This window comes from Mustelus asterias, chromosome 1, assembly GCF_964213995.1.
Source record: "Mustelus asterias chromosome 1, sMusAst1.hap1.1, whole genome shotgun sequence".
Taxonomy (NCBI): domain Eukaryota; kingdom Metazoa; phylum Chordata; class Chondrichthyes; order Carcharhiniformes; family Triakidae; genus Mustelus; species Mustelus asterias.
The window spans coordinates 77,399,843-77,425,888 of NC_135801.1; the positions used below are offsets into that span (position 1 = coordinate 77,399,843).

General features: G+C 41.4%; 1 protein-coding gene across 1 annotated transcript in view; it reads left to right on the top strand.

Annotated features, from left to right (window-relative positions):
- Nucleotides 1–26,046, top strand: part of fras1 (Fraser extracellular matrix complex subunit 1) — a 469,072-nt gene that overhangs the window by 145,004 nt on the left and 298,022 nt on the right. The window contains exons 3-6 of the mRNA XM_078235603.1: nt 16,005–16,112; nt 21,008–21,100; nt 23,485–23,644; nt 24,441–24,574. Of these exons, the coding sequence (XP_078091729.1) occupies nt 16,005–16,112; nt 21,008–21,100; nt 23,485–23,644; nt 24,441–24,574 (495 nt within the window). The remainder of the gene's footprint in view (nt 1–16,004; nt 16,113–21,007; nt 21,101–23,484; nt 23,645–24,440; nt 24,575–26,046) is intronic.

A 26,046-nucleotide genomic window follows, 5' to 3' on the forward strand; every position in this document is an offset into this window, starting at 1 on the left:
TTCTTTAATCATCACTTCCAGGTTCCCAACTCCATATCCAAGATGCACTATAAATTGATAGCCATCATATGTAACAGTGCTCATGCATTATGTTGATCATTTTCTCAATGTCCTTCCTAATTTCAAAAAATAGAGTTGGGTCACCTCATGACCTCCTAGTTGTTAACAAAATCGGACCTAGTTTCCTCAACATTTCCCCTTCATTAAAATTGCTGACTCCTAGAATAATTCTTCTGGAGTGCTGCTGTAATTTCTCACAAGTTGGTAATGATGGAAAATTGCTGGGAAAACACTCTATTCTGGAGGTCGGTACTTCAGTGTGTCAGACCGTTAACCCAACAGCATTTACCACAAAATAAACCTAATGATCTCAAGGAGTTTGTCATGACATGAAGTTTGTAATAATAGGCCACCGAGTGCTTTATCTCTCAGTTATCTTTCTAATTAACCTGTGTACATGGATTCTTTGTAACTGATGTCAGAAATGATAGACCAGTAGACTCATGAGGATGTGGCTGCATCATCTTTTGATGTTTCAATGCTATGAGGGGCAGTATCTACAGTGAATGATTAACCAAACATCCCACCAGTTAAAATTTATGTTCCATAAAATATGTTTTTAATCATTTTAATTCACTGGCCACTGATTTATGAATTAAACTTAAGTTTTCTGCCAGACATTGACTAGGAATGAATTAGTATGTGCCAATATGTTACTGTAACAGCCAAGAAGCAGAGAAGCACATTGTTTCTTCAATAATTTCCAAATTAATTATTGTTGTTGAAAGATCAAAGCAGAAGAAATCCTGGCCTTGTGCATAGTCAGCAACCTTATAAATCATCTTTGATTTTTATTTGAGTTGGTGAAGGGTCGGAGAAAAACGTGAGGCAGGTAATGCAAGACCACATTGTCCTGAGAAAACCCACACTGCTGAGAAGTAGTTCTTACAAAGCAACAGCCTGTGCCAAGCCAAGTTTAAATCAAATATATTATTGTGTAATGTCTCAGAGTAGAAAGTATTTATTTTAGTGGAAAGGCAGAGGGTAACAGAAAATACTAATGTGTTATCATTAGTTAGATCACAAAAATTGGCATAACTGCTGTCTGTTTTACCAAAAAAATGCTGTTAGCATCTGCTTAATTTGTTCTGTTCAAATCTCTAAACTGTAACTTCTAAAATATTCAAAATATAATTAACTTTTTCCTTAGGCTCAAAGAAAATTACAAAATCCAGAAGCTAGTGACTTAAAAAAAAGTGTATGGTCTAACTTGTAATTATATATTGTCGAAGAATGGAATTTTTTTTCATACTATTTGTGTAAGTATCTTCAGGCAGGAATATTTGTTTGTCTTTAGCGAGGTTGGGAAGTTTGTAATCTGGGGATTATTTTCCAATACTGGAGTTGCATGTTTGGATAATCTTCGGGAGATAATACCAGTATATATGGTGTTATCAAGGTGCATGTTGCTTTAATTTGTTCAGAAGTGTTTGATGATGTTGCAATTTGATTACACATAATTCCATCCAATGTGTGGCAATCTCTGTAAATAAACCCGGACTTTAGAAAAGAAACTGCCTGATATCGGTGCAATGTATTTCATAAAAGAGATATTTGATGTCAACCTATAAACTATGTTGGTCCATAAATATGCGTTGAGGCCTGATGCAATGAGTGCTACATGTACTCTACATACTCCATACACTTGCAGCCTGAGATTAGACTTCACTTCAAAGCATGTCGTTTGAAGTCTGTAATAACTTCGATATATGACAAGTCCTTTTATGCAGCTTCTTTTGATTTATCAGGATATTTTTATCAAATGTTTTTTGCTTAAACCTTGTTTTGGAATGCAGGGGTTTTGCTCATATTAAAGAAGGGCCTGAACATCAATATCTATTACAAAGAATTTTGATTTGTTTCACATCATTTTTGGAATGGGATGAGCTCTATTTATATTTCTGTGAATAATTTAGTTGAATAGATTTGCCACTGATAAGCCAAAATGGTGCCTCAGCTAGTTGCATTTCACCAAATCACACCTTCATTGTCTTAGACATATCGTCGGCAGGATATGGTCATCAACTCCAATCTTGGAACGTTCAACTTCCACCAGTGTTATTAATGCAGAGTAAAGGGTTAACATCAGAAGAACCTGATGCTAATGAAACCATGATCATTGTCGTGTGATGAAGGAACAGAGCTCTGGAGGGAAGGAGTGCAACCTTGTGTAGATTACTGAGACACGCATAGAGCTGCAAATAAACAACAATGGTCTTATGAACCATAGCCTTGAGTAGTTTTGAGTAATAGTCTAACCCGAAAGAATCCCAACTGGACTCTGAATGCAGGACTAAACAATTACTAAGCAAACAGAATCTGTGCTGGCTCAGCCATGTTCAACAAGTGGATGATTGCTGTATACCCAAAGGCCATCTGTACAGTGAACTGCTTGTTAGGTCAAAATTTTTGGTGTCCATTCCTCCACAACATGGACACCTGGAATTGAGATGTAAAGATTGTGGACATTGGCACAGAAAACTGAGACACAGTTGTTGACGACCATGGCCTCTGGAGTCTGATTGCTTTGAGAGACAGTGGAAGCGGTGAGGAGAAATAGAAAGCTTAGCTGGCCAGGAATAGGGCCCGGAGAAAACACAGAGGTTGGTGAATCATCTTAGCCCACTGCCTTCAACTGCAGCAAATGCGGCAGAGACTGCTCTGGGGTCTTAAGTCACATCAGGTCATGTTTGATACAGAGTTGATCGCCAAAGCATGAACTAACAACGTATTGTGAGGTGGAAGATGACTGAATGCTAAATGGACTTCCATACATCTCTGTTATGAATCTCCACTGTTTGCATTATTTATAAGTAACATGGAGAGAATATTTCTGGTGGATTACCATTTGTTGATGCCAAAGCTTATGGTAGTTGATAAGTACAAAGAAGAGGGAGTACAAGGATAGGACATCTCACCTTAGAGAGCTGCCTGCTAAACTGTGGTGCACATTTAATTGATTGTTGTATTTGAATTCTGAGATCCCTTTGATCCTTTACCCTACTGAGACTCTCACCTTCCAAATAATAAGTATGAACCCTATTTTTCTTATCAAAATGGTACGACCACTTTTATTTATGCTGAACCTCATTTGCCCATTCTGCAAAATTATTAATGTCCTCCTGTAAATTGTAACAATCCTCTTTTGTATTGCCTATCCGCCCCTATTTGGTGTCACTCACAAATTTAGAAATTGTGTTTTTCATTCCAAACTCCAAATCATTAATATAAATTGTGAACAGCAGTGACACCAGCACTGATACTTGTGGGACCACACTTCTCACTATCTGTCACTCTGCATAACTGTCCTTTACTTCTACTCTCTGTTATCTCTCTTGAAGCCAACTAACAATCTATTCTGCCACTTGTTCCCCGACTCCACATAGTCTATTATGGGGCACCTTATTGAAGGCCTTTTGAAAATCCACATAAATTACATCTAAACCATTCCCATTGTCTACTCTCTCCCATTTCCTCCAAAAAATAAGGTTGGTTAAGCAAGTTTTCCCCTTTTGAAATCCATGCTGACTATTCATTGTTAAAGTCTTCTGAATTGCCTCTAATAAATTAAACAAAATATATAATAAAGATAATTCTTCAAGAATCTACATGATGTAATGCCTCACAGGATTGTACTTGCTCTCAAAAAAATAAATTGAAAGGAAGTGTTTCTTCCAAAACCCCAAATCTGCAAAATGTTATGAGAATCACCCTTATTTTACTGAAGCCTTAAGAGCAACATTTACTTTGGTGAACTTTCTTATCTTCATTTCAAAACAGGCTGAAGATTCTGGGGATTTAAATGACTTTACCACTTGACAGCTCCACAGAGCTTATCCATACTTTATACACATTCATGTCTAGTGCGTAAACAGTTCTTCTGCGCTTTCAGAAAGATATGTTCCTAAATTCTTGCAAAAATGGCTGCACGGTGGCACAGTGGTTAGCACTGCTTCCTCACAGCACCAGATAACCGGGTTCGATTCCTGGCTTGGGTCACTGTCTGTGTGGAATCTGCATGTTCTCCCTATGTCTGCATAGGTTTCCTCCGGGAGCTCCGGTTTCCTCCCACAGTCCAAAGATGTGCGGGTTAGGTGGAAGAATGTTCCCAATAGTGGGGGAGTCCAGAACTAGGGGTCATAGTTTGAGGAAAGGGATAAACCTTTTAGAACTGAGGTGAGGAGAAACTTCTTCATCCAGTGGGTGGTCAAAGTGTGGGAATTCACTACCACAGAATGCAGTTGAGGCCAAAACCTCATCTGATTTTAAGAAAAAGATGAGATATAACTCTTGGGGCTAAAGGCATCAAGGGATATGGGGGGGTGGGGAGGATCAGGATCTTGAATTCAATGATCAGCTGTGATCAAAATGCAGAGCAGGCTTGAAGGGCCGAATGGCCTACACCTGCTTTAGTTTCTATATTTCTATGGAGGTGAAGGTGGAATGGTGGGGCGGCGATGGGTTGGTACCAAGTGTATGTTAACATAGGGGAATAGTTGCCATGGAGGCCATGATCTGTGGGTGGAGAGCATGAGGTGACATGAATCGGCATGGATGGGGCATAGGCAGTGTATGTGGGGTGAGGGGTTGTGAGGGTGGCTCTTTTAACCAGCCCTCCTCAGCACTCAACAGCCTCTGTGGTTGCCAATCTTTTTGGTAAATCAAATAAACTAAATTAGCCTTTGTGGCTGCCACTGCATTGTTTCCAGGGACAGCCGCCTGACTTCAGTTAGCCCTTCCTGCCCCTCCTGGAATGAAAATTTGGCTGTTCGGGCAATCTTTTCCCAAGTTGGCTTAGAGGAGTGGGGGAAATTTCCCAATTTTCTGCATCTGATTTCAGAGTGAAAGTTTGGGCCTAGTGGAAGACACAGTTATCATACCAGAAAAAAAGGGTAGCCAAGGTGCTAATAAGAGTGAGGAACTTGAGTAACTCTGAGAAAATCATAGTATGATCAGATAAAGAGAGCCTTATTTTACAATTCTGTTTAGACAAATTTATTAGGGTTCTTTGATAAATTTATTAGAGTTCTTTGGTGATGTAGCTGGAAGTATAGATAAAGCAGAGCTAATAGATGTGGTATACCTGGATTCCCAAAAGGTATTCGATAAGGTGCCACACACAAGGTTAATTTAAAATAAAGGCCCATGGAGTTGGGGGGCAGTATATTAGAATCGAAAGATGATTGGTTAATGGACATGAAGCAGAGATTGGGGATAAAAGGCGCGTTTTCTAGTTTCCAGGCTTTAAATAGTGGAATGCATAAGAATCAATGTTGAGTCCTTGGCTGTCCACATTTTATATTAATAACTGGGAAGAAGCATCAGAATAATGTATCCAAAGTTTGTTCAGGAGACCAAGCTAGGGGGAAATGCAAACTGTGAGGATATCAGACTTCAAAGAGGTATAGGCTGGAAGTTTTCTGCCCACCTGCCACTGGAATCGGAGCGGGCGAGGGGCGGACAATGGAAAGGTCGGTTGGCCTTTCCATTCCAAAAAGTGGGGGTAAATGGGTGTTTTTATGGTTGGTGATCAGTGACTAGTGGTGTGCCTCAGGGATCTGTGTTGGGAACACAATTGTTTACGATTTACATAGATGATTTGGAGTTTGGGACCAAGTGTAGTGTGTCAAAATTCGCAGATGACACTAAGATGAGTGGCAGGGCAAAGTGTGCAGAGGACACTGCAAGTCTGCAAAGGGATATAGATAGTCTAAATGAGTGGGTGAAGGTCTGGTAGATGGAGTACAATGTTGGTAAATGTGAGGTCATCCATTTTGGTAGGAATAACAGCAAAATGGACTATTATTTAAATAGTAAAAAATTGCAGCATGTTGCTGTGCAGAGGGACCTGGGTGTCCTTGTGCAAGAATCACAAGGAGTTGGTTTGCAGGTGCAGCAGGTAATTAAGAAGGCAAATGGAATTTTGTCCTTCATTGCTAGGAGGATGGAGTTTAAAAACAGTGAGGTAATGTTGGAGCTGTATAAGAAGGGGCGGCACGGCAGCACAGTGGTTAGCACTGCTGCTTCACAGCTCCAGGGACCTGGGTTCGATTCCCAGCTTGGGTCACTGTCTGTGTGGAGTTTGCACATTCTCCTCGTGTCTGTGTGGGTTTCCTCCGGTGGCTCCGGTTTCCTCCCACAGTCCAAAGATGTGCGGGTTAGGTTGATTGGCCATGCTAAAAATTGCCCCTTAGAGTCCTGAGATGTGTAGGTTAGAGGGATTAGCGGGTAAATATGTAGGGATATGGGGCTAGGGCCTGGGTGGGATTGTGGTCGGTGCAGACTCGATGGGCCAAATGGCCTCTTTCTGCACTGTATGCTTTCTATGATTTCTATGATGCTGGTGAGGCCACACCTGGAGTACTGTGTACAGTTTTGGTCTCCTTACTTGAGAAAGGATATGTTGGCAGTGGAGGGGGTGCAGAAGAAATTCACTGGGTTGATTCTGGAGTTGAAAGGGTTTATGAGGAGAGACTGAGTAGACTGGGGCTATACTCATTGGAATTCAGAAGAATGAGGGGAGATCTTATAGAAACATATAAGATTATGAAGGGAATAGATAAGATAGAAGCAGGGAAGTTGTTTCCACTGGCAGGTGAAACTAGAACTCGGGGGTATGGCCTCAAAATAAGGGGAAGCAGATTTAGGACTGAGTTGAGGAGGAACTTCTTCACACAAAGGGTTGTGAATCTGTGGAATTCCCTGCCCAGTGAAGCAGTTGAGGCTACCTCATTGAATGTTTTTAAGGCAAGGATAAATACATTTTTGAACAATAAAGGAATTAAGGGTTATGGTGAACTGGCGGGTAAGAGGAGCTGAGTCCACGAAAAGATCAGCCATGATCTTATTGAATGACTGAGCAGGCTCGAGGGGCCAAATGGCCTACTCCTGCTCCTAGTTCTTATGTTCTTATGACCTCAGGTGAGATTTTACTGTTTGGGGATGAGCAAGGCCATAAAACCCCATCCATGGACAGGTTAGGTGAGTGGGCAACAAGGTGGTAGATGGATATAATGGGGGAAGTGTGAGGTTGTTCACTTTGGTAATGAGAACAGAAAAGATTTTTTTTAAATTATGAAACTTTTAAATGTTAATGTTCAGAGAGACATTGGTTTAATCATGCGAGGAACACAAAAAGCTAAAATAGAGGAAACAGGAAGCAATTAGGAAAGAAAATGTCATGTTGGCTGTTACTGCTAGGGGATTGTATTACAAGAAGTAGGAAGATTGTCCAGGGCTTTAATGAGAGTGCACCACGGAATACTGCGTGCAGTATTTTGGTCTTTTTTATTTAAGGAAAGATATACTAATACTGGAGGTTTACTCAATTTATTCTTAGGCTGAGAAGGTTGCCCTATGGTGAGAGACTGTGTAAATTAGTCTTTACCCTCTGGAGTTTAGATAAATGAGAGGTGATCTCATTGGAACATACAGGATTCAGAAGGGGCTTGACTGGGTAGACATTGAGAGATTGTTTCCCTGGTGGGGAATAAATGATATGGGGCACAGTCTCAGGATAAGGGGCCAATCTTTTAAGAGTGAGATGAGGAGAGGTTTCTTCATTCAAAGTATTGTGAATCCTTGATATTCTGTGGCCCAGAAACTCCATCATTGAATATGAGGCTGAGGTAGACAGATGTTTGGTCTCTCAGGGAATCGAGGGATATGGCTAGCGGGTGTGAAAGTGGAGTTGAGGCCAAATATCAGCCATGTTCATATTGAATGGTGAAGCAGGTTCAAGGGGCTGTATGGCCTATTCATGCTTTTTATGTTCTTATGCTCAAAATAAGTACCTTTGGTAATAGAAAGTTCAATTTTAAAGACTAATGAAGTACTTGTAAATGCTGGAAATCTGGAAGAAATATAAACCAAGTCAAGCAGCATGTGAAAGAGAAAATTGGTTCAACTATCGGTTCAGGTTAAGTCTGTCAACAGATTTTTTTTAAAACTTGCACCCCCTAAATTTCTTTAATAATAATGATATTTGAAAACTTTAATCTCTTTCTGTGACAACGTGAAAATGAATCAACAGTGTGAAGCATGCTCACGGCTTACAGTTACTTGGACAGCTGCTGACAGTGCAAATTTATTACCTGTTAAAGGAATAAATACTTCATGAAATTGATATCATACATTATTAAGAGAAGTACACTGGACAGAATTCAAGTCAGTAATCTAATTTCTCACTTTAGATGAGACTTATGTGCCACTCTTAGTTTATGATGCTGTCCAAAATCAGTGATGATAGTCCTGTCCTTCAGTCACTGTGAAGGGTCAATGTACGAGTCCATTGGTCTGGTTTTCAAGCTGACTGCCTGTTATTTTTGATAGTTGAGTCCTGCTCCTATGATTCAAACTCCCAGTTATTAGCTATTTGAATAATCATAGGATCCCTACAGTGCAGACAGAGGCCATTCTCCCATTGAGTCTACACCAATTTTCCAGCAGAGCATCTGACCCAGATCCTATCCCTGGTGACCCTAATTCCCCTACCGTATAAATCTTGGGACGCTAAAGGACAATTTACCATGGCCAGTCAACCTAACCTGCACAGCTTTGGATGCTACAATGGTTCATGTTTGGGTGGATTTGAACTAATAAGGCAGGGGGTGGGATCCAAAGGGGCAGCTCAGCAAGTGAGCAAAGGGTGGAAATCAACGGATTAAATAGTCGAAAAACAATGTTGCAGGAAGGAAGAAATATTAAAAAGCCAAAATGTACACTGAAATCTGGAGTAAGGATTAGAGAAACGGCTTAATGTTATCAGGGATCAACGAATAAGGACAGAGAGAGAGTAAGACAAATCAGTCAGACTTATTTAAAGACCTTATATCTAAATACACCCAGTATTCGAAACTAAGTTGATGAGGTGACAGCACAAATAGTGGCAAATGGGTATGACCCGGTGGGGATTACTGAAACATAGTTACAAGAGAATCAGGACTGGGTGTTGAATGTCCAAGGATATTCAGTATTCTGGAAGGACAGAGTACAAGGAGTTGGAGGTGGAGTTGCTCTATTGATTAAGGTTGATATCAAGGCTGTATTCAGAAATGATATTGTACTGGAGACCAAAATGTTGAGTCAGTCTGGGTAGAAGTAAGAAGCAAGGAAAGAAACACATTGCTAGGAGTAATTTACAAGTCCCCGAACAGTACTTCAGAAGTAGGACATAGCATAAATCAGGAGATGAGGAGTGCTTGTGAAATAGACACAATGGTAATTATGGTTGACTTTAAAATGCATACTGACTGGATAAACCAACTTGGCAAGGGTAGCCACGAGGAAGGGTTCATAGAGTGTATGAAGGACTGTTTCTTCGAGCAGCATGTTATGGAGCCAACCAGAGAACAGGCTACTTTAGATCTGATATTATCTAATGAGGAAGGATTGATTAATGGCCTTGTAGTTAAGGATCCACTTGCAAAGAGTGATCACAGCATGTTAGAATTTCAAATTCAGATTGGAAGTGAGAGGACAGAATCACCTACTCGAGTTTTAACATTAGGCAAGGGTAATTATGCAGGCCTCAAGAAAGAGTTGGCCCAAGTGGCCTGGGCAAGAGTATTAAAGGGAAGGACAGTAGAAGAAAAATGGCAGTTGTTGAGGGAGATATTAAAGATATCCAAACTAAGGTACATTCCTGAGAGAAAGAGGAATTGCCAAAAGGGTGAAAAATCATCCTTAATTAGCTTAATAAGGAAATCAAGGATAACGTGAGGGCAAAATTGAGAGCATATAAGACTGCAAAAGTTAGTGGCAACATGGAGGATTGGGAGAACGTCAAACACCAATAAAAGGTAGCTGTATACAATATCAAAAATGCTAAAATGGAATCTGAAAGGAAGCTAGCTGAAAACATAAACATAGACACCAAAAGTTTCTACAAGTATATAAAGAGGAAGAGAATAGTGATAGATGTTGGCACTTTAGAGGATGGAAATGATGTGGTAATAATGGGAAACTTAGAGATGGCAGAGGCACCAAACCAATACTGTGTCTCTGTCTTCACAGTGGAACATGATAATTCTGTCCCAAAACTGCAGTTAATACAGTGGAACTTGGTGAAATTACGATAACCAGGGAGCAGGTACTTAGTAAACTAAAGAGTTTAAAAATAGATAAGTCCCCGAGACTTGATGGCCCACACCCTCGGGTGTTAAAGGAGGTGACAGCAGAGATGGTGGATGCATTAGTTATGATATTCCAAAACTCCCTAGATTCCGGAAAGGTATCAGAGACTGGAAACATGCTCATGTGATGCCCTTATTCAAGAAAGGAGAGAGGCAAAAAGTGGGAAACTATAGACCAGTCATCTTGACCTCAATGGTGGGAAAGTTGCTGGAGTTAGTCATTAAGAAGGAAGTGACTGAGCATCTGGAAAAGCAAAGCTCAATTCATAATGTCAGCACGATTTTGTGAAGGGCAAGTCTTGTTTGACAAACCTGCTGGAGTTCTTTGAGGATGTAACCAGCAAAGTAGAGAATGGGGATCCTGTGGAGGTGATCTATCTGGACTTCCAGAAGGCATTTGATAAGATGCCACACAAGAGACTGATCCAGAAGGTTAGACCACAAGGGGTTGGGGGTAGAATAGTGGCTCGGAGTGAGGATTGGCTGATTGATAGAAAGCAGAGGGTTGGGATAAATGGGTCCTTCTCCAGTTGGCGATTTGTAACTAGTGGGGTCCCACATGGTTCAGTTCTCAGACCACAACTATTTACAATCCATATCAATGATTTAAAAGCAGGGACAGAGTGTAACATAGCAAAATTTGCTGATAACATGAAAATAGATGGGAAAGCAGGCTGTGATGAGATAAAAATTTACAAATGAATATTGACAGGCTAGGGGAATAGGCCAGAATCTGGCAGATGGAGCTTAATGTGAATAAATGCGAGGTTATCAATTTTGGCTCGAATAATAAAAGGGCAACGGGCAACGGGATTGATAAAGTAAATGTGAACCAAATGTTCCCCCTTCCAGAACAGTCTAGGACAAGAGGTCATATTGTAGAGTAAGGCGGGGAGGTTCAAGACAGAGTTAAGTAGAAGCTACTTCTCACAAAGGGTTGTGAATCTATGGAACTCACCCCCAGAGTGCAGTGGTTGTAGAACCAACCAATGGATACAAGAAAGAGATAGATAAAGTTTGTTCAAAAACGGGATAAAGGGCTATTGGGAAGTGGAGTTCGGATAAAATGGAGATCAACCATGATCATATAGAATGACGGAGCGGGCTTGAATAGCTGAATTGCCTACTCTCGCTCCTAACTCCTATGTTCCTATGTTTCAAACAAAATTTTTACTCTACAGAAGTTCAACAAAGCAAGTTGTACTGACTTAATATATTTTATAAACATTTTCTCCATTCAAATAATATGCTACTTTTCTATTCTCCCTGCCAAAGTACATTACTTCATCTGCCAAATTTTTCACTTCAGCTATCTAAAATCCCTTTGTAGACTCTTTGGGTCCTATTTTACCATTTTGGTTCTAAGTGCAAGGCAGTTTTGAAACTAGGAGTGTTTCAGATCCGACTTTCAGACCCGTTCTCCGGCACCCCCATACGCACTCTGCCTGCAAAAATATCAGCGAGTCCGAATCGCGCTGCACAAGCCTGTAGGTGGGGCTTAATGAACCCGAAACCCTGCAGCTCCAATCGGCGCCTCCACCTGCGCATGGCCAGAAAAAAAGTGATAGAATGTTGCTCCTCTGCTACATCCCTCTTGGGCCGGATAATGCCTCCCCCTGACCCCCACACATTGCCCCACCCCCACAACATTACTGGCCCTCTTATGCCCCCACTCCCCGCTACCCAGACTGATCACAGGCCCCTCCCCTCCCTTCCCCCCACCGATCTCAGGCAGAGTGGCAGCGGAGCCCTCTTCCCCCTCTCCCCCCCAATCTCAGGCAGAGTGGCAGCAGATGGGGCATGTCTGTTTCGCGCCGATTCTGGATGGGCAAACACGGTGGCAAAGGGGGAAGTGCTGGTAAAGTTTTTAAGCCCATTAGATAAGACTTCCAGCCCATTAAGTCAATTTAAATGCATGCAGCCATTTTCGGGCCTTGGCAAAGGGGGAACTGGCACGGAGGCAAGTGCGGATCGTGACTACTCGCCTCACCCCCTATTTTACCAATTTTCCACGCCCAAAAACAGGTGCAACTTGATGGTAAAATCGAGCCCTTAGATTTTAAACCCAAAAATCTCGACAGACCACTTTGTGTTCTACTTTTATTTCCACCCTATAGTTACCCTATGCTTTACAGAATGTTGAGGACTCTTTCACTTTTCCTGGGACCAAACCATGGTGTGGTACATTACTTAGGAATTCACTTTGATTCTCTTCCGTGTTCTCATTATTCCCCGAAATATGATATTTCTTGAGGTGTTTCCATGAGCATCAAGTTAGGTGAACTTCCAACTCTCCTTAAGTACCTCATGATTGTGGACACCTCAGCTCAGATATAGGCATCACTGCATTCTTGCCCAGTGACTCCAAAATCAGAAAACATCCTGATTTATCATTGTCCATTGCTTCTTGTCTACAGCACCTGGCAGATTTCTCTCTCTTCTTTTCAAAGCTGCTACCAGTTTCCAACTGCAACTGCCTATGAGAAAACAGCTCGATTAAACCCCAAACCAAGAAAAACAGCTCCCAGCAATTTATCTCCATAGCAACATGGTACCGCTAGAATGTCCCAGATAGAAATTCAAACTCATTATCTCATATTCCCAAACTTGCCCTTGTAGTGGGAAACCATACAAATAACAACTGTGTTTATTTTGCCATCTCCACAAGTCTCAGAAAGTGCTCACTCATTGTTCACTGTTTTACCACTTCCAACTCTGACCTTGTTAAACAAAATTCGCACCTCAATATGCCAACATCTTCATGCACAGGTTCGAACAAGACTTCTTCACTGCACAGGACCTTCAACCGATGCTATACACTCGATACATCGATGACATTTTCTTCCTTTGGACTCATGATGAACAATCACTGAAACAACTATATGATGACATCAACAAGTTCCATCCCACCATCAGACTCACCATGGACTACTCTCCGGAATCGGTTGCATTCTTGGACACACGCATCTCCATCAAGGACGGTCACCTCACTGTACCGCAAACCCACGGATAACCTCACGATGCTCCACTTCTCCAGCTTCCACCCTAAACACGTTAAAGAAGCCATCCCCTACGGACAAGCCCTCCGTATACACAGTATCTGCTCGAATGAGGAGGATCGCAACAGACACCTCCAGACGCTGAACGATGCCCTCATAAGAACAGGATATGGCGCTCGACTCATCGATCGACAGTTCCGACGCGCCACCGCGAAAAACCGCACCGACCTCCTCAGAAGACAAACACGGGACTCGGTGGACAGAGTACCCTTCGTTGTCCAGTACTTCCCGAGAGCGGAGAAGCTACGGCATCTCCTCCGGAGCCTTCAACATGTCATTGATGAAGACGAACATCTCGCCAAGGCCATCCCCACACCCCCACTTCTTGCCTTCAAACAACCGCACAACCTCAAACAGACCATTGTCCGCAGCAAACTACCCAGCTTTCAGGAGAACAGTGACCACGACACCACACAACCCTGCCACAGCAACCTCTGCAAGACGTGCCGGATCATCAACACAGATGCCATCATCTCACGTGAGAACACCATCTACCAGGTACACAGTACCTATTCTTGCAACTCGGCCAACGTTGTCCACCTGATACGCTGCAGGAAAGGATGTGCCGAGGCATGGTACATTGGGGAAACCATGCAGACGCTACGACAACGGATGAATGAACACCGCTCGACAATCACCAGGCAAGACTGTTCTCTTCCTGTGGGGGAGCACTTCAGTGGTCACGGGCATTTGGCCTCTGATTGTCGGGTAAGCGTTCTCCAAGGCGGCCTTTATGACACACGACAGTGCAGAGTCACTGAGCAGAAACTGATAGCCAAGTTCCGCACACATGAGGATGGCCTAAACCAGGATGTTGGGTTTATGTCACGCTATCAGTCACCCCCACAGCTTGCCTCCTGGACTTGCAGAATCTCACTGGCTGTCCTGTCTGGAGACAATACACATCTCTTTAACCTGTGCTTAATGCTCCCTCCACTCACATTGTCTGTATCTTTAAGACCTGGTTGGCTGTAGAGATTCGCATTCTAATCAGTATTCTGTAACTTAATTTTGTGTCTCTGCGACCTGTTTGAGAGCAGATTTCCACTCCATCTGACGAAGGAGCAGCGCTCCGAAAGCTAATGGCATTTGCTGCCAAATAAACCTGTTGGACTTTAACCTGGTGTTGTTAAAACTCTTACCTTGTTAAACAAAAACAGGCCATCCTTTTTTGCAATTACTTTAAGTTTGTTTACCAGCCTCCGGAACCCAAGTGCTTCCATTATCTTATATTTAAAACTTCAATCGTCAACTGTTGGGTCTCATATTTCCAATAAGAGACAAAGTCCAGCAGTAAGTTCGGATCGAATTTTATTGCTTCAAACAAGATAACTACATTCAAAAAGGTGAGAGAGCTTGCTCTGAAAAGTCGAGCCTTATATACAGATATTTTTTTGGTAACCCTAACCTTAACCTTAACCTTAACCCTAACCCTTCTTTGTCCCCCATTGGCTCAGCAACGCTGAATTACAACCTTCTGATTGGCCGCACCCACCTCGGCAATTTATGTCAGCAATTTGTGTTTGTGGCTTGTGTTTGCAGTAGGTGGGCTACTGCACATTTGTAGCTTGGTTTTAAAAGTCAATGCATCACTCAGTTGGTTCAGTATCTTCCCACATCAAACTAAAATAATTATTCCTAAAACCTATGGATCCAGAAATTAGAAGTTTTGACAGTATTATTCTTAAGGATCTTGACTACCACAGTAAGATTGCTTTTCAGTCTTGCATCGTTTCTTTAGCTGGAATTTCCGCAGGGGATGTTCCAATCAGCTGCTGTAACTTTATTGCAGACCTTGAAGAAGCTGTGTAGGTGGCGCTTCTCTGGGGTTTCTGTGGAAGTTATAGTGGGCGATTAGTAGAATCGAGTGTGTGTAATGCCAAGTGTCAGATGTGTAGCTCTTTTGTGCATTGTTTCCAGAATCATAATGTCCACCTTGTAATAAAGTGACTAGAAATGCATGCAGTGCTTTAAATGAGGGCACACCAGTCATTGTCTCAACATCACATCTTGTGATTGTTTTCCGTCCATCTCAGGATTATACTTGCATTATTTTTAACCACTGACATTTGCTGTGTACTGGTTGCAATAATCAGCCCAACGAATACCCAAAATCCTGTAGATTTACACCATCAAATTTATAGAACATTCATGCTCCTTCCCTAGTCTCACCAAATGTAATTTTTTATCTTTTACACCGTCTTCCCAATCTCGTAAATCATTTTGGTCCCCGATTGTTTTCAATTCCCCTCACTCTTCCATTTTCCTTCCCATATTGCTGCTCCTATTTTGCCTTTCACTTTCTCCTTTTAAATAGTTCTTTCTGACTTTCCCCACGTCATTCCAATGGAGTCATTTCTAGGTTCTCTCTTTTGACTTTGCCCCTCCGATTCCCATTACCCTTCTCATTCCTCTTCCACCTTGCCTTTGCGCTCTCTTGTTTCTCTGAGCATCTGAAATGACCATGACTACTTGGTGGGAATTACTGTTTTTCAAGAATGTCTGCTGACAATCTGCAGAGATTGGAATCACTTCAAACCACATAAGCAGTCGGGCAGTAGTGGTGTTCATGAGAGAATTGCTTGATCCTCTTTGTCCACGTATGGACTGGTTCCCAAAATGCTGACTGTCAAATGTGTAGAGTGTGGTGAGCTTGATGAAATCTAAATCCACAAAGTAGTCAAAACTGCAAAATTAAATCTGGGAATATTGACATGTCTTAAATGTATATCTTTTCTGCCCTTTTCTACAGAATAATACTGTTTGGAAGCCAGACTCTTGCCAAGATTGCAGCTGCCACAGTGATATTGTCCTCTGCACGGTTACCCAGTGTCAGAATCCTCAGTGTGATTTTCAGAAGGTAATTATATAGTTATGTATTGTTAATAACTTTGACATGGAAGGTGAGTAATGCGAATCTAGTTTGAAGATGTTAGTTCGTGGACTGTGTTTTGCAGGTTTATTAGATCATGCGTCACATTATTGAAAATGTACAGTGTACCTGAATAATTGTGTTTCATTTACAATCATTTATGTCTTTTGAGATCTGAAAATTTGCACTCCGAAGGAAAGTTGAGCAGGAGCCATTGATCTCTATTCTTAACGTAACCAATTATCTGAGGTCATGGCAGGGTCACCTTGTTACCAGAACTTTGGGTGCCAGTGGTCTTTTAGTTACATCCTGGACACCAGCTGGACAAAATGGATGTGCAGTCTGCTGCCAGTGAGCTGCATAGGAAGCCAGTTGGGTTACTGGTGCTGAAGATTGACCTATCAGGGTAGATTAAGGGGAGCCCAGTTGAAGATCCAGGCCAAGACCCTAGGTAGGCCATTCTTTCAACTTAAAGCTAATGTATAAGGTAGGTTTTTCTGTGGTGTCCAAATCCCTGGATGATAGGCAGGAAGGAGCTAAAGAATTTCTCAGTTTTGGAATGGCCTTACCCCCACCCCTCACCATCTCCTCTCCCAGCCTCACTGCGCACACCCCACCTTCCGATCACCACTCACTCTGTCGGACACCATGTTTACAGATGAGGGGAGCTTCTTCTGACTCGGGCCCTATGCAAATTGCCATTGTCACCTGGAAGGAAAACTAGCATTTTGACCTCAATTTTGAGCAGGATAGCGGATAAAAATCCGCAACAGAATCTTGCCAGTCATGGTTATTCCACACGAGACAAGGTTGTGGCAATGGTCACAAAATTATTTTTCAATTGGAACTGCTTGTTCAACATGGATTAAACAAATGCAGTGCTTGTGCCTTGCCGTTCAATCACCTGCATGGAATTTCCTGTACGAAAGTGAAAATCCATGCTGGCAAGAAACTAATGTTTATTCAGCAGAGCAAAGCTGCCAACCAAGTGAACTGAAACAGTGCCTTGAGGCGAAATGAGAAACAATGTGTCACCACCCACGCACTTGAAAAATATAAAATTGAGGTCTTCATGTGTGGTATTGAGAATAAGGCATAGTTGACAGATATACATTTTATTTTTCTTGTGAAAATGCAAAGATAACAAGGAGCTGCCTGAGCACTTCCTATTTTATATCATAAGATCCCGACCATTTGGACCATCTTAATTTATCGATCCAAAACAATACCACAGGTCTTGTGGCAATGTGGGTGGTGTTCTTGCCTCTGAGCCAGAAGATCCAAGTTTGAAACCCATGCTAGGAAATTTCGGCCACTGAAGGTGCATTCATAATTCGGCCAAACTGGTTGATTGTCAACCTGCAAACTCTTCCAATACACCAATGGCAAGCAATATGAGTAGGAGAGTCTCCTGATCAGCTATGCTTGATGAGGAGTGGCGCCCCTGAAGCTATAGCTTCTGACTTCAGGCTAGCAATCTGTTCCAGGAAAGGTCAGCTACAAAAACAGATGATGCTTGGATATAAGCATGTCTTTCGCCTGCCTCATGTGTTTCTAGACACAATCCCCCATGACTAAATCTGATTATTTCTTAAACAATCTTGTGGTTTATTTCTTGCATTACTCTGCCTGCAGCTTATTCCAAGTGTTGCTCAGTCTCAATGAAGAAGAAACCCCTCATACTGCCCACAAGTTTACCTTTTATTCGTCTGAACCGTGTCCATTTGCAATCTCACTGTTTATCTTCATGTACTATTCCAGATGGCCCCTTCCATATCAGTTTCTATCTTGCATACCTCACTAACAGTTCAGAATGGTTAAAACTAGATAATAATGTTGCACAGATTTCTGTTCTCTGTGTACAATAATGAACTGGATATTGATCTAGACAATAGAGACATCCAGATTTGTAAACATTACTACAACAGAAGTTGGGGAAATAATTTAAAGGACAAAACAAACTTTTGAAATTACGGGCTCTCTGGAGTTGTGGAAGTTATTAATTGCACCAATTTGACATTGTGGCCCAAAATTCTCTTATTTATATGAACCTCTAAGTGTGCAGACCACCTGTAATGACAGACAAAGCTTCTTTCATGTGAATTCACAGCACGCTGGAAGCTGTTGTGATGCTTCTATACTATGTCAGTCTAGTGTCTCAGCGCTATTTCAAGAGCCTGGCTGTTGGGTGACGAGGGATACTCATGATGATTGCCTATGGTGCCTTACTTATAAGGTCTCTAGTATTGAAGAAAAGCCATATAATGAAGCACGCATACAGATACGGTTACGAATTGAGCAAACTGTTGGGGTGCTTTTTTGGATGCACTTAGTGCTGTCTGACAATTTGTGCCAGTATGTTTTGTGCTTCCTATTTTTACAAGTCGGAATGTTCTGATCGTAAATACGCTGGAAATGTCAGAGAGCCCAATAATGGTAATGCTGATAATCTAGTTCAGTGACAGAGAGAACCAGATTCATTTTTATCTGGAAGTCTCAGCCCATCAAAGAGCTGCAACTTCTCAATAATCTCCCAGTGGTCAGAATAAAACCCTTGTTCCTCACAGCTAACCACGACATCCTCATTCTTAGCCACAAAATTGGCATATTATCAGTTCCCCATTTTCTTACAAGAGAACCAAGCACCTTTCCAAGTGTCTTTCCATCAAATATTTCATTGATTTAATTGCAACTATTTATAGAAATATTCACTTTGTTGATGTGCACACATTTTGTGTTCACAAGCATTTCCTGCTATAGTCTGACACTCCTTCCAGCTGCTATCTTGAGGATCTGACATCGCAGATGCGTGTTGCAAAACACTGGCCTGCCTGATTGGTCCTGGTGAGCCTGACCCACTTAACCTTGGTTGCCAGCTTTTCTCCATATTGCTGGTCTGGGCTTGCTGCAGTACCAGATGTGACACTGCTTTTAGGACTAAAGAATTGCTGGCCACCTGATTGGCTGGCAGCTTTTGAAGGTGGAACCTTCACACTTAAAGGGATGGAAGCCCCAATGCCAAATAGTTAATTACCTGATGGGCATGAATTTTGTTGAGGCTTCCGGAAACGTCTTTCTGGCCATTGGATGGAGTCACCACCGCTGCCATTAAATCTAGCCTAGGGTGTGCAAATGGTCAATAACGTGCGAGAGATAGAGAAAAGTACAGGGGCTGATTAGCTCAGTTGGTTAGATAGATAACGTGTGGTTCAGAATAATGTCGACAGCACAGGACTTGATCCCTGTTCCAGCTGAGATAGACTTGGGACCTGCCTCCCTGCCTTGCCCCAAATTAAAATCGTGGCATTAGTTGTGGTTGAATGACCCTTGAGTAATTGAGAATGCTGCATGGAGAAGACTACAATATTTTGCTTTTCAATGGTTGTTTCCTGGCTTGCATTCTCTGGAGGAAAAGACAGGACTGGTAACGTTGTTCCACTAAAGCCACATTCTATTTTAATCATCAACTATATAGCAGGTGGTGGAAGATTGAAACATGCACAGAAATGTGAAATAAATAAAGGTATGCACTATCCCCATTCCCAACTGCCTGACTAGAGGTGAAGCCAATGGCTGCAGTTGTTTCTCCTTCATGTGATTTTAATGTTGGACCTGTGCACTTTCTCTCTGTGCTTCAATAGTTTCTGGCATTCCTGCATTTAATTGTTTGCTGCAGATCCCAGATCCTGTAATCACAATCAGTCAGGGTTTTGGAAATAGGTGGTCGTCATGATAGGTGAAAGGGAGCAAGGGCCGAGTGTGCTGGAATGTGAGAGAATGACATGAGTGCTGTCCGGTGACTTTGTTGCTGAGAAAAGGAACATGGTGCCATTATCATACCCTAAAGGGAAAAGGCACTGGTTGACTATTGTGCCAGAGAGTATCTGTTATTCTTGAAGCTGTGCTGTTATTTATCTAGCAACATTCTTACTGTACTAGCTTTGTGAGTTAAACTTCATCTGACACTATAAAGGGTTCCTTGGAATTATTGAAGTTCCACTCACAGCTGTCATTATCTCCTTCTACACTACTCGTGATGACTTGCTCGCTGGGTCTCCAACAGTGGCATCATTTTATTGTCTAATTTGAGACTCAAGCACTTCCACATCAGCCTCGGATAAATTAAATGCTCACCTTTTCCCTCCGCTGTAGGAGTCATTTCACTTCTCCAGTTAAGAACACATTCAGCCCTTCAGTGGTGTGCAGTCCTTTAAATGACAGTGTTGTGTTCTTGTTCTGCCTCCTTCCTGAATTGGTGTCAAGTGACTTAACATTTTAGAAAACGACAGAGCAGATTTTCATTGCTGTCCTCAGATTGATTTGATATATTGGTGTCAAACCACTACAAGGAGGTCAAAAAAATTGTGCTTGAGCCAATTTCCTTCAATGTTGTATATTGCAGGTTTTGTAATTTATTGCCTCAAACTGGCCACACAATGTGCACCACCGATGGTTGACCTGTAACCATCAGTGTAAGATCCTTCTGGTAAGATGCTCAACAGTTCTCTGTTGACACAATCCACTTTTGGGTGGAAAGGATATGTAATTTAACACTTGATTGACATGCGTTTACATGGCTGGCATTATGTTTTGCTGAAATCCTGGTGAAAATATTAGAAAACATATTGCTCTGCATGCCATATTCTTAGATTATTAGCAACAGCAAATTTATCTAGAATATGCAATAAAAGCAGTAATTTATAAGTAGTTTATAATTTATATATATCTTCATAAAAGGAGTAACTTAAAAGTTGTTGCTGAAGATACCATTAATGTTAAACAACTATTGCCTTTTAATTGTAAAAAATATTCTTGGAGCTGCATTCTATCTTAGATGTATGTATTATATTTTACAACTCATGCTTTGTTCTTCTCATTATAAGGGTGAAGTTTTCAAAATAAGTCCAAATGATTGCTGCCCTGAATGTGCCTTGAGAACCCATAATGTCTGTGAATATGAGGGACAGGTTCATGGGGTAAGCAGCCTCGCATTTACAGTTGTGTTCATGGTAAAGCAAGCATCAAGGTGAACAGAAGAACACATTTAAAATGTGCACTTAATGTTAACATTTGCATATTTAATATTGCATTTGTGCCTGCTCATAACATTTTGCCAACAAGTGGAAATGATCTGTTGCTCTTTATCATAACCATCCCTGATCTTAAATACCGTTTTTACCCTTTAACCGTGTCAGCTTTCATGTAAAAATACTGCAATGTCTCAAGATTCCCTTTATAACTGTAAGTGACTCTTTTCATATTGGTAAACCATTGTCATAACATTCACCAATAACAGTAACTTGTAGTCATATAGAGACTTTTACATTTGAGACATTGCAAGATGATAGATGAGCATAATTTGTTGCATATTAAGATATGGGCAGTAGAATACTGATCTTTATGGAGTGTGAAGGCTGGAGGGCTAATCAAGAGAGCATTGAAATAATCCAATCTGGAGATGACAAGAGGATGACTGGCTGAGGGTTTCAGCATCATTTAGATTAAGGCAGACACCGGGACAGAAAATTGAAGAGGTAGAATCTTTTAAAGGAGAGATTATGTGGTCAGGAACTCAGCTCAGGATCAAATAGTTTATCGAGTTTGCAATCAATCTGATGTTCGATGAGGGAGTTGGAATTGATGGTGGGAGGACCCAAAGCTGAAGGATTTTGTTTGTCAAGACTGAATGTTGATAACTGTTGCAGTGGGGAGATTGAGCTGGGTTGTGTTGCAATACATGTGGAATCTGTTCTTATGCCTGTGAATGATGTCGGGGAGCCATATGAAGATTCTTGTGGATTTGCAATACCCCTTTTCAGTCACTTTATTTCAGTGGAGTAAAAATTAAAGAAATATTTGCATTTTTGCAGCACTTTTTATCCTTTCAGGATGCCTCAAAGTGTTTTGCAGCCAATTAACTATTTTTGAAGTGCATTCATTTTTAAATGTAGGAAACACAGAAGCAAGTTTGTCCACTCAAAAGATTCCACAAACAGCAATGAGATAATGATCAGAAAAATCTGTTTCAGTGATATTGGTCAAGCATAATTATTCTTCTGGACACAAGGAAGAACAACCACCTCCCCCCCACCCTTCTATGAAATCATGCCATGTTATCTTTTATACCTACCTGAGAGATTGAAGAGATCTTGTTTACCATCTTATCCAGAAGGCTGAAACCAGAAGAGAAAATGCTGGAAAATAGTTTTTTTCCAAAAGGCTACTTCCCTGACAGTGCAGCATTCCATCAGTACAGACCTGCTGATCATTTACAGATTTTTCTGTTTTGTTTGATAAAAAGAAGCCCTATCTCACATACACATGCAATCTCAGTAAAACAGAAACCATATGGTAAACAGAACAGATAACATAGATAATAAAGTGAATGTTGCTGATGGGTGTATTGCAACATGCAAATCCCAATAAGGAATTATAGAATATTGTAATTCCTTGACATTTAATTATTTATTAGGGGAGGCAGTGGAACAGTAGTATTATCACTGGACTAGTAATCCCGAGACTTAGGGCAATATTGCTCTGGAGATCTGGGTTCAAATCCCACGCCAGATGGTGAAATTTGAATTAAAAGTCGAATGATGACAATGAAACCACGGTCGTAAAAATCCATCTCGTTCACTAATGTGTCTTCCTTACCTGGTCTGGCCTACATGTGACTCCAGATCAACATTAAATGCCCTCTGGAGTGGCTTAGCAAGTCATTCTGTTCAAGGGCAATTTGGAATGGACAAGAAATGCTGGTGCAGCGGGTGACGTGGCCATCCCACCAATGAATAGAAAAAACTGATCTGCAACATGTGTTCCCCTTATTTACTTTTTGATTCATTTGTTGTCATTTTTAAAACACGTATTCTTTACAATCACTCTCATAACATAACGTTGTGGCATTGTAAGCATTTCAAAGCTGTAATGTTGACGTGTATAACATTGAGTGTAAATCATTGTTTTGGACTTTAAATTGTTTTTAAAAAAGACTTTGATATCAAAATCCATAAAAGTATCAAAATGATGATAGAAGAGTCAATTGCTGGAGTATGGATACCTGAGATCTCCACTGTAATAGAATAACACAAAGTCAACAGGAACTCGGAAGTTAAATGTACAAACGTCAGCAAGTGTGATTTCAAATTAATGGATACCAGGAGTGGGATTCTCTAAACTTGTTCGTGGCCACCTTGCTGCAAGTGAGAATGGAGAATTTGGCATTCCAGCCAAAACTCCATTTGCTTTGAATGGCACCGGAGAATCCCAGCCCCGAATGAGGATAAAAGTTTTCAGTGCAGATATTTATTGTAATTTAGATTTAATGGTGACTCCTGATTTCTGCTTTTTTTTTTGGCAGCATGAGACAGAGTGGACAACCTCAAAGTGTGGTGTGTGTTCCTGCATCAACAATAAAGTTGAATGTGGCTCAAAATATTGTCCCCCCATTTCCTGTGGGAGAGGGGAAGTAACGTATACCCCAGATGGAGACTGCTGTCCAAAATGTGTCAAGACTGGAGGTAAAACAACAGGTTTTTGTGTTTCTGATGTTGTCAGTTAACTGTCACATAGAAACTATGAAAATTTACAGGACAGAAGTAGGCCATTTGGCCCATCATGTCTGAGCCATGTTGTCACATTGTTTCACTTTATTTCGTTCTTAATTCATGTGTAAAAGTGAAGTCTTATGATATGTGAAGGCTTATGCAGCAAAAGTTATCAAAAGAGTAGAAAACTTGAGATCTTCTTTGTGATATTTTCTTTGTGTGCTTTAAGGGGCAGCTTGTCTGCCTGCATAGCACTCTTGCCACAGAGTTAGGTGTTGCCAATTGAAAGCTTACTCGGAATTTAAGCATGTAATCTAGACTGGCACTGAGGGAATGCCATATAGTTCAAAGTACCGCCTCTTGGATGTGATGATAAACAGAAGCCCTGTTTAGATGGATATAAAAGATCCCATGGTACAATTTAAAGAACAGGGAGGTTCACCAACTCTCGTAGCAGGCATTTATTTCTAAACACCATGGAATACAAATTAATTGGCCATTCAACTCATCTGTTGTTTGTGGGACCTCGCTGTGTGAAAATTAGTTTCTGAATTTATGTGCATCACACCAGCAACCATTTAATTAATTGACTGTGAAGCTCCATTGGGATGTCCTAAGCAAATAAAATGTTATTTAAATGGAAGTCTGGTTTTAATTCCTTTCAGATGGAAATGTGTTCAAGTGCAGGCAAAATGATAGGGCCACAGCAAATTTCACACATTGTTTTTCACGTTGTTCATTTGTTTGTATCAATTGCCTTTATGAATAGAGTCATGCGTATTTGAGGGAAGAATGTACAGGGATGGTGAAGACTGGAACCTGGTCAAGTGTTCAAAGTGTGTCTGCAGTAATGGTGAGGTGCAGTGCTACGTTGCAGAATGCCAACCAGTGAGCTGTAAGAAGGTGAGTGTACTTAAGTAATTAATATGTTTGTGTAAATAATGAAAAGTAGTCACCAATTAGCTGCCCTGGGTCAGATTTTAAATTTGTAGCTGCCCATTTTTCACATGCAGCCAATTTCCTGCCCTCCCTACAGTTATGATGTGGAGATGCCGGCGTTGGACTGGGGTAAGCACAGTTGCTCTGTTGCACAGTTGCTCCCTACAGTTGACCAGCTGCAGTATGATGCTCATTTGATGACACCTGCAGATCACCAGTGGTTTTTGAATTAGGCCTCAATCTCAAATTATTAGGGGCCCCAACACTGACCTGGGGAAGTCAGTGGGCTGGATTTTCGACTCATGTTTGAGAAACAGGAGTCAGGTTAGTTCCCGACTTCGCCAACCTGAGCCCATCCATCTCTCTGCATTCCTGTCATAATTTTGTCTCCCAGAAATGTGGATGGGCAAAGACAGGGTCTGCCACCTCACTTGGTAAGCCCATAGCTGCAACAGAGACATACAGATGCGGAGGCGGGCTGGTTGGAAGGCCTGTTCTAGTTTTTTGAGGTATCAGCCTAGTCTCCACATCATTCTTATGCCCTGAGCCCTCACCCCTCGCTAATCCGATTCTGCCTCATGTTGCTTCTCACACACCACGTACGGGCAAATTTTCCCATCCTGCCTGCCATCGGAATCGTAGCGGGCGGGACAGGACCATGCAAAGGTCCGTTGATTCGAGTAGGATTTCCGGTCTTGAGGTGAGCGGGGCCGGAAAATCCCGCCCTGTGTTCCCTCCATGCCCCCATGTATTCTCCATAGCCACTCACCCATTATCCACTCTATAAACTTCAGGCTACATGTATTAATAATGTAAAATCTTTCAAATGGATTTTTAAAAATTAAAGCTCTTATAATAAAACTGTCAGTCAAACATGCAGCCATTCATACTGCACAGAGAAACCCTTTCAGTTCCATTGAAAAACGTTAAATCCCTTAAGTGGTCATTAATTTGCGAAAGCAAACCAAGATCAATTCAGCCACAACAATGACAGACAATTTTATTGTAAGTTCCTAAAACTGTCAGACAAACCATGCTCCCAGTCACCTGAACAACTGTGTGAACAACCACCTGCTGAACTAGGTGCTTCATTTGCTTTCGAAACTCAGGCAAGTATTCATAATGAGCTCAACTGTCATTAAACATTATAGCTCCAGACAATGGAGCCTATTGAAACTAAAAGAACATTTTTCCCATTTCAAAGGAGGTAGCCTGTCAATCAAAGGAGTGAAGCAGGTGGTTGGTTTTTTTTTACCCTAAGTTAATGCACTCTGGACATTGAAACCCCTGCTCAGATCGTGTTGGGAGGTTCCACGCGTTGTTGTATACAGTTTTGAACACACAATACCACTGTTTCCAATGGGAAAATTTATTTACTGCAGCTCACACTTGTGCAATGATGTTTGCGATAAAGGTCATCTTACTTTTTCAGGACA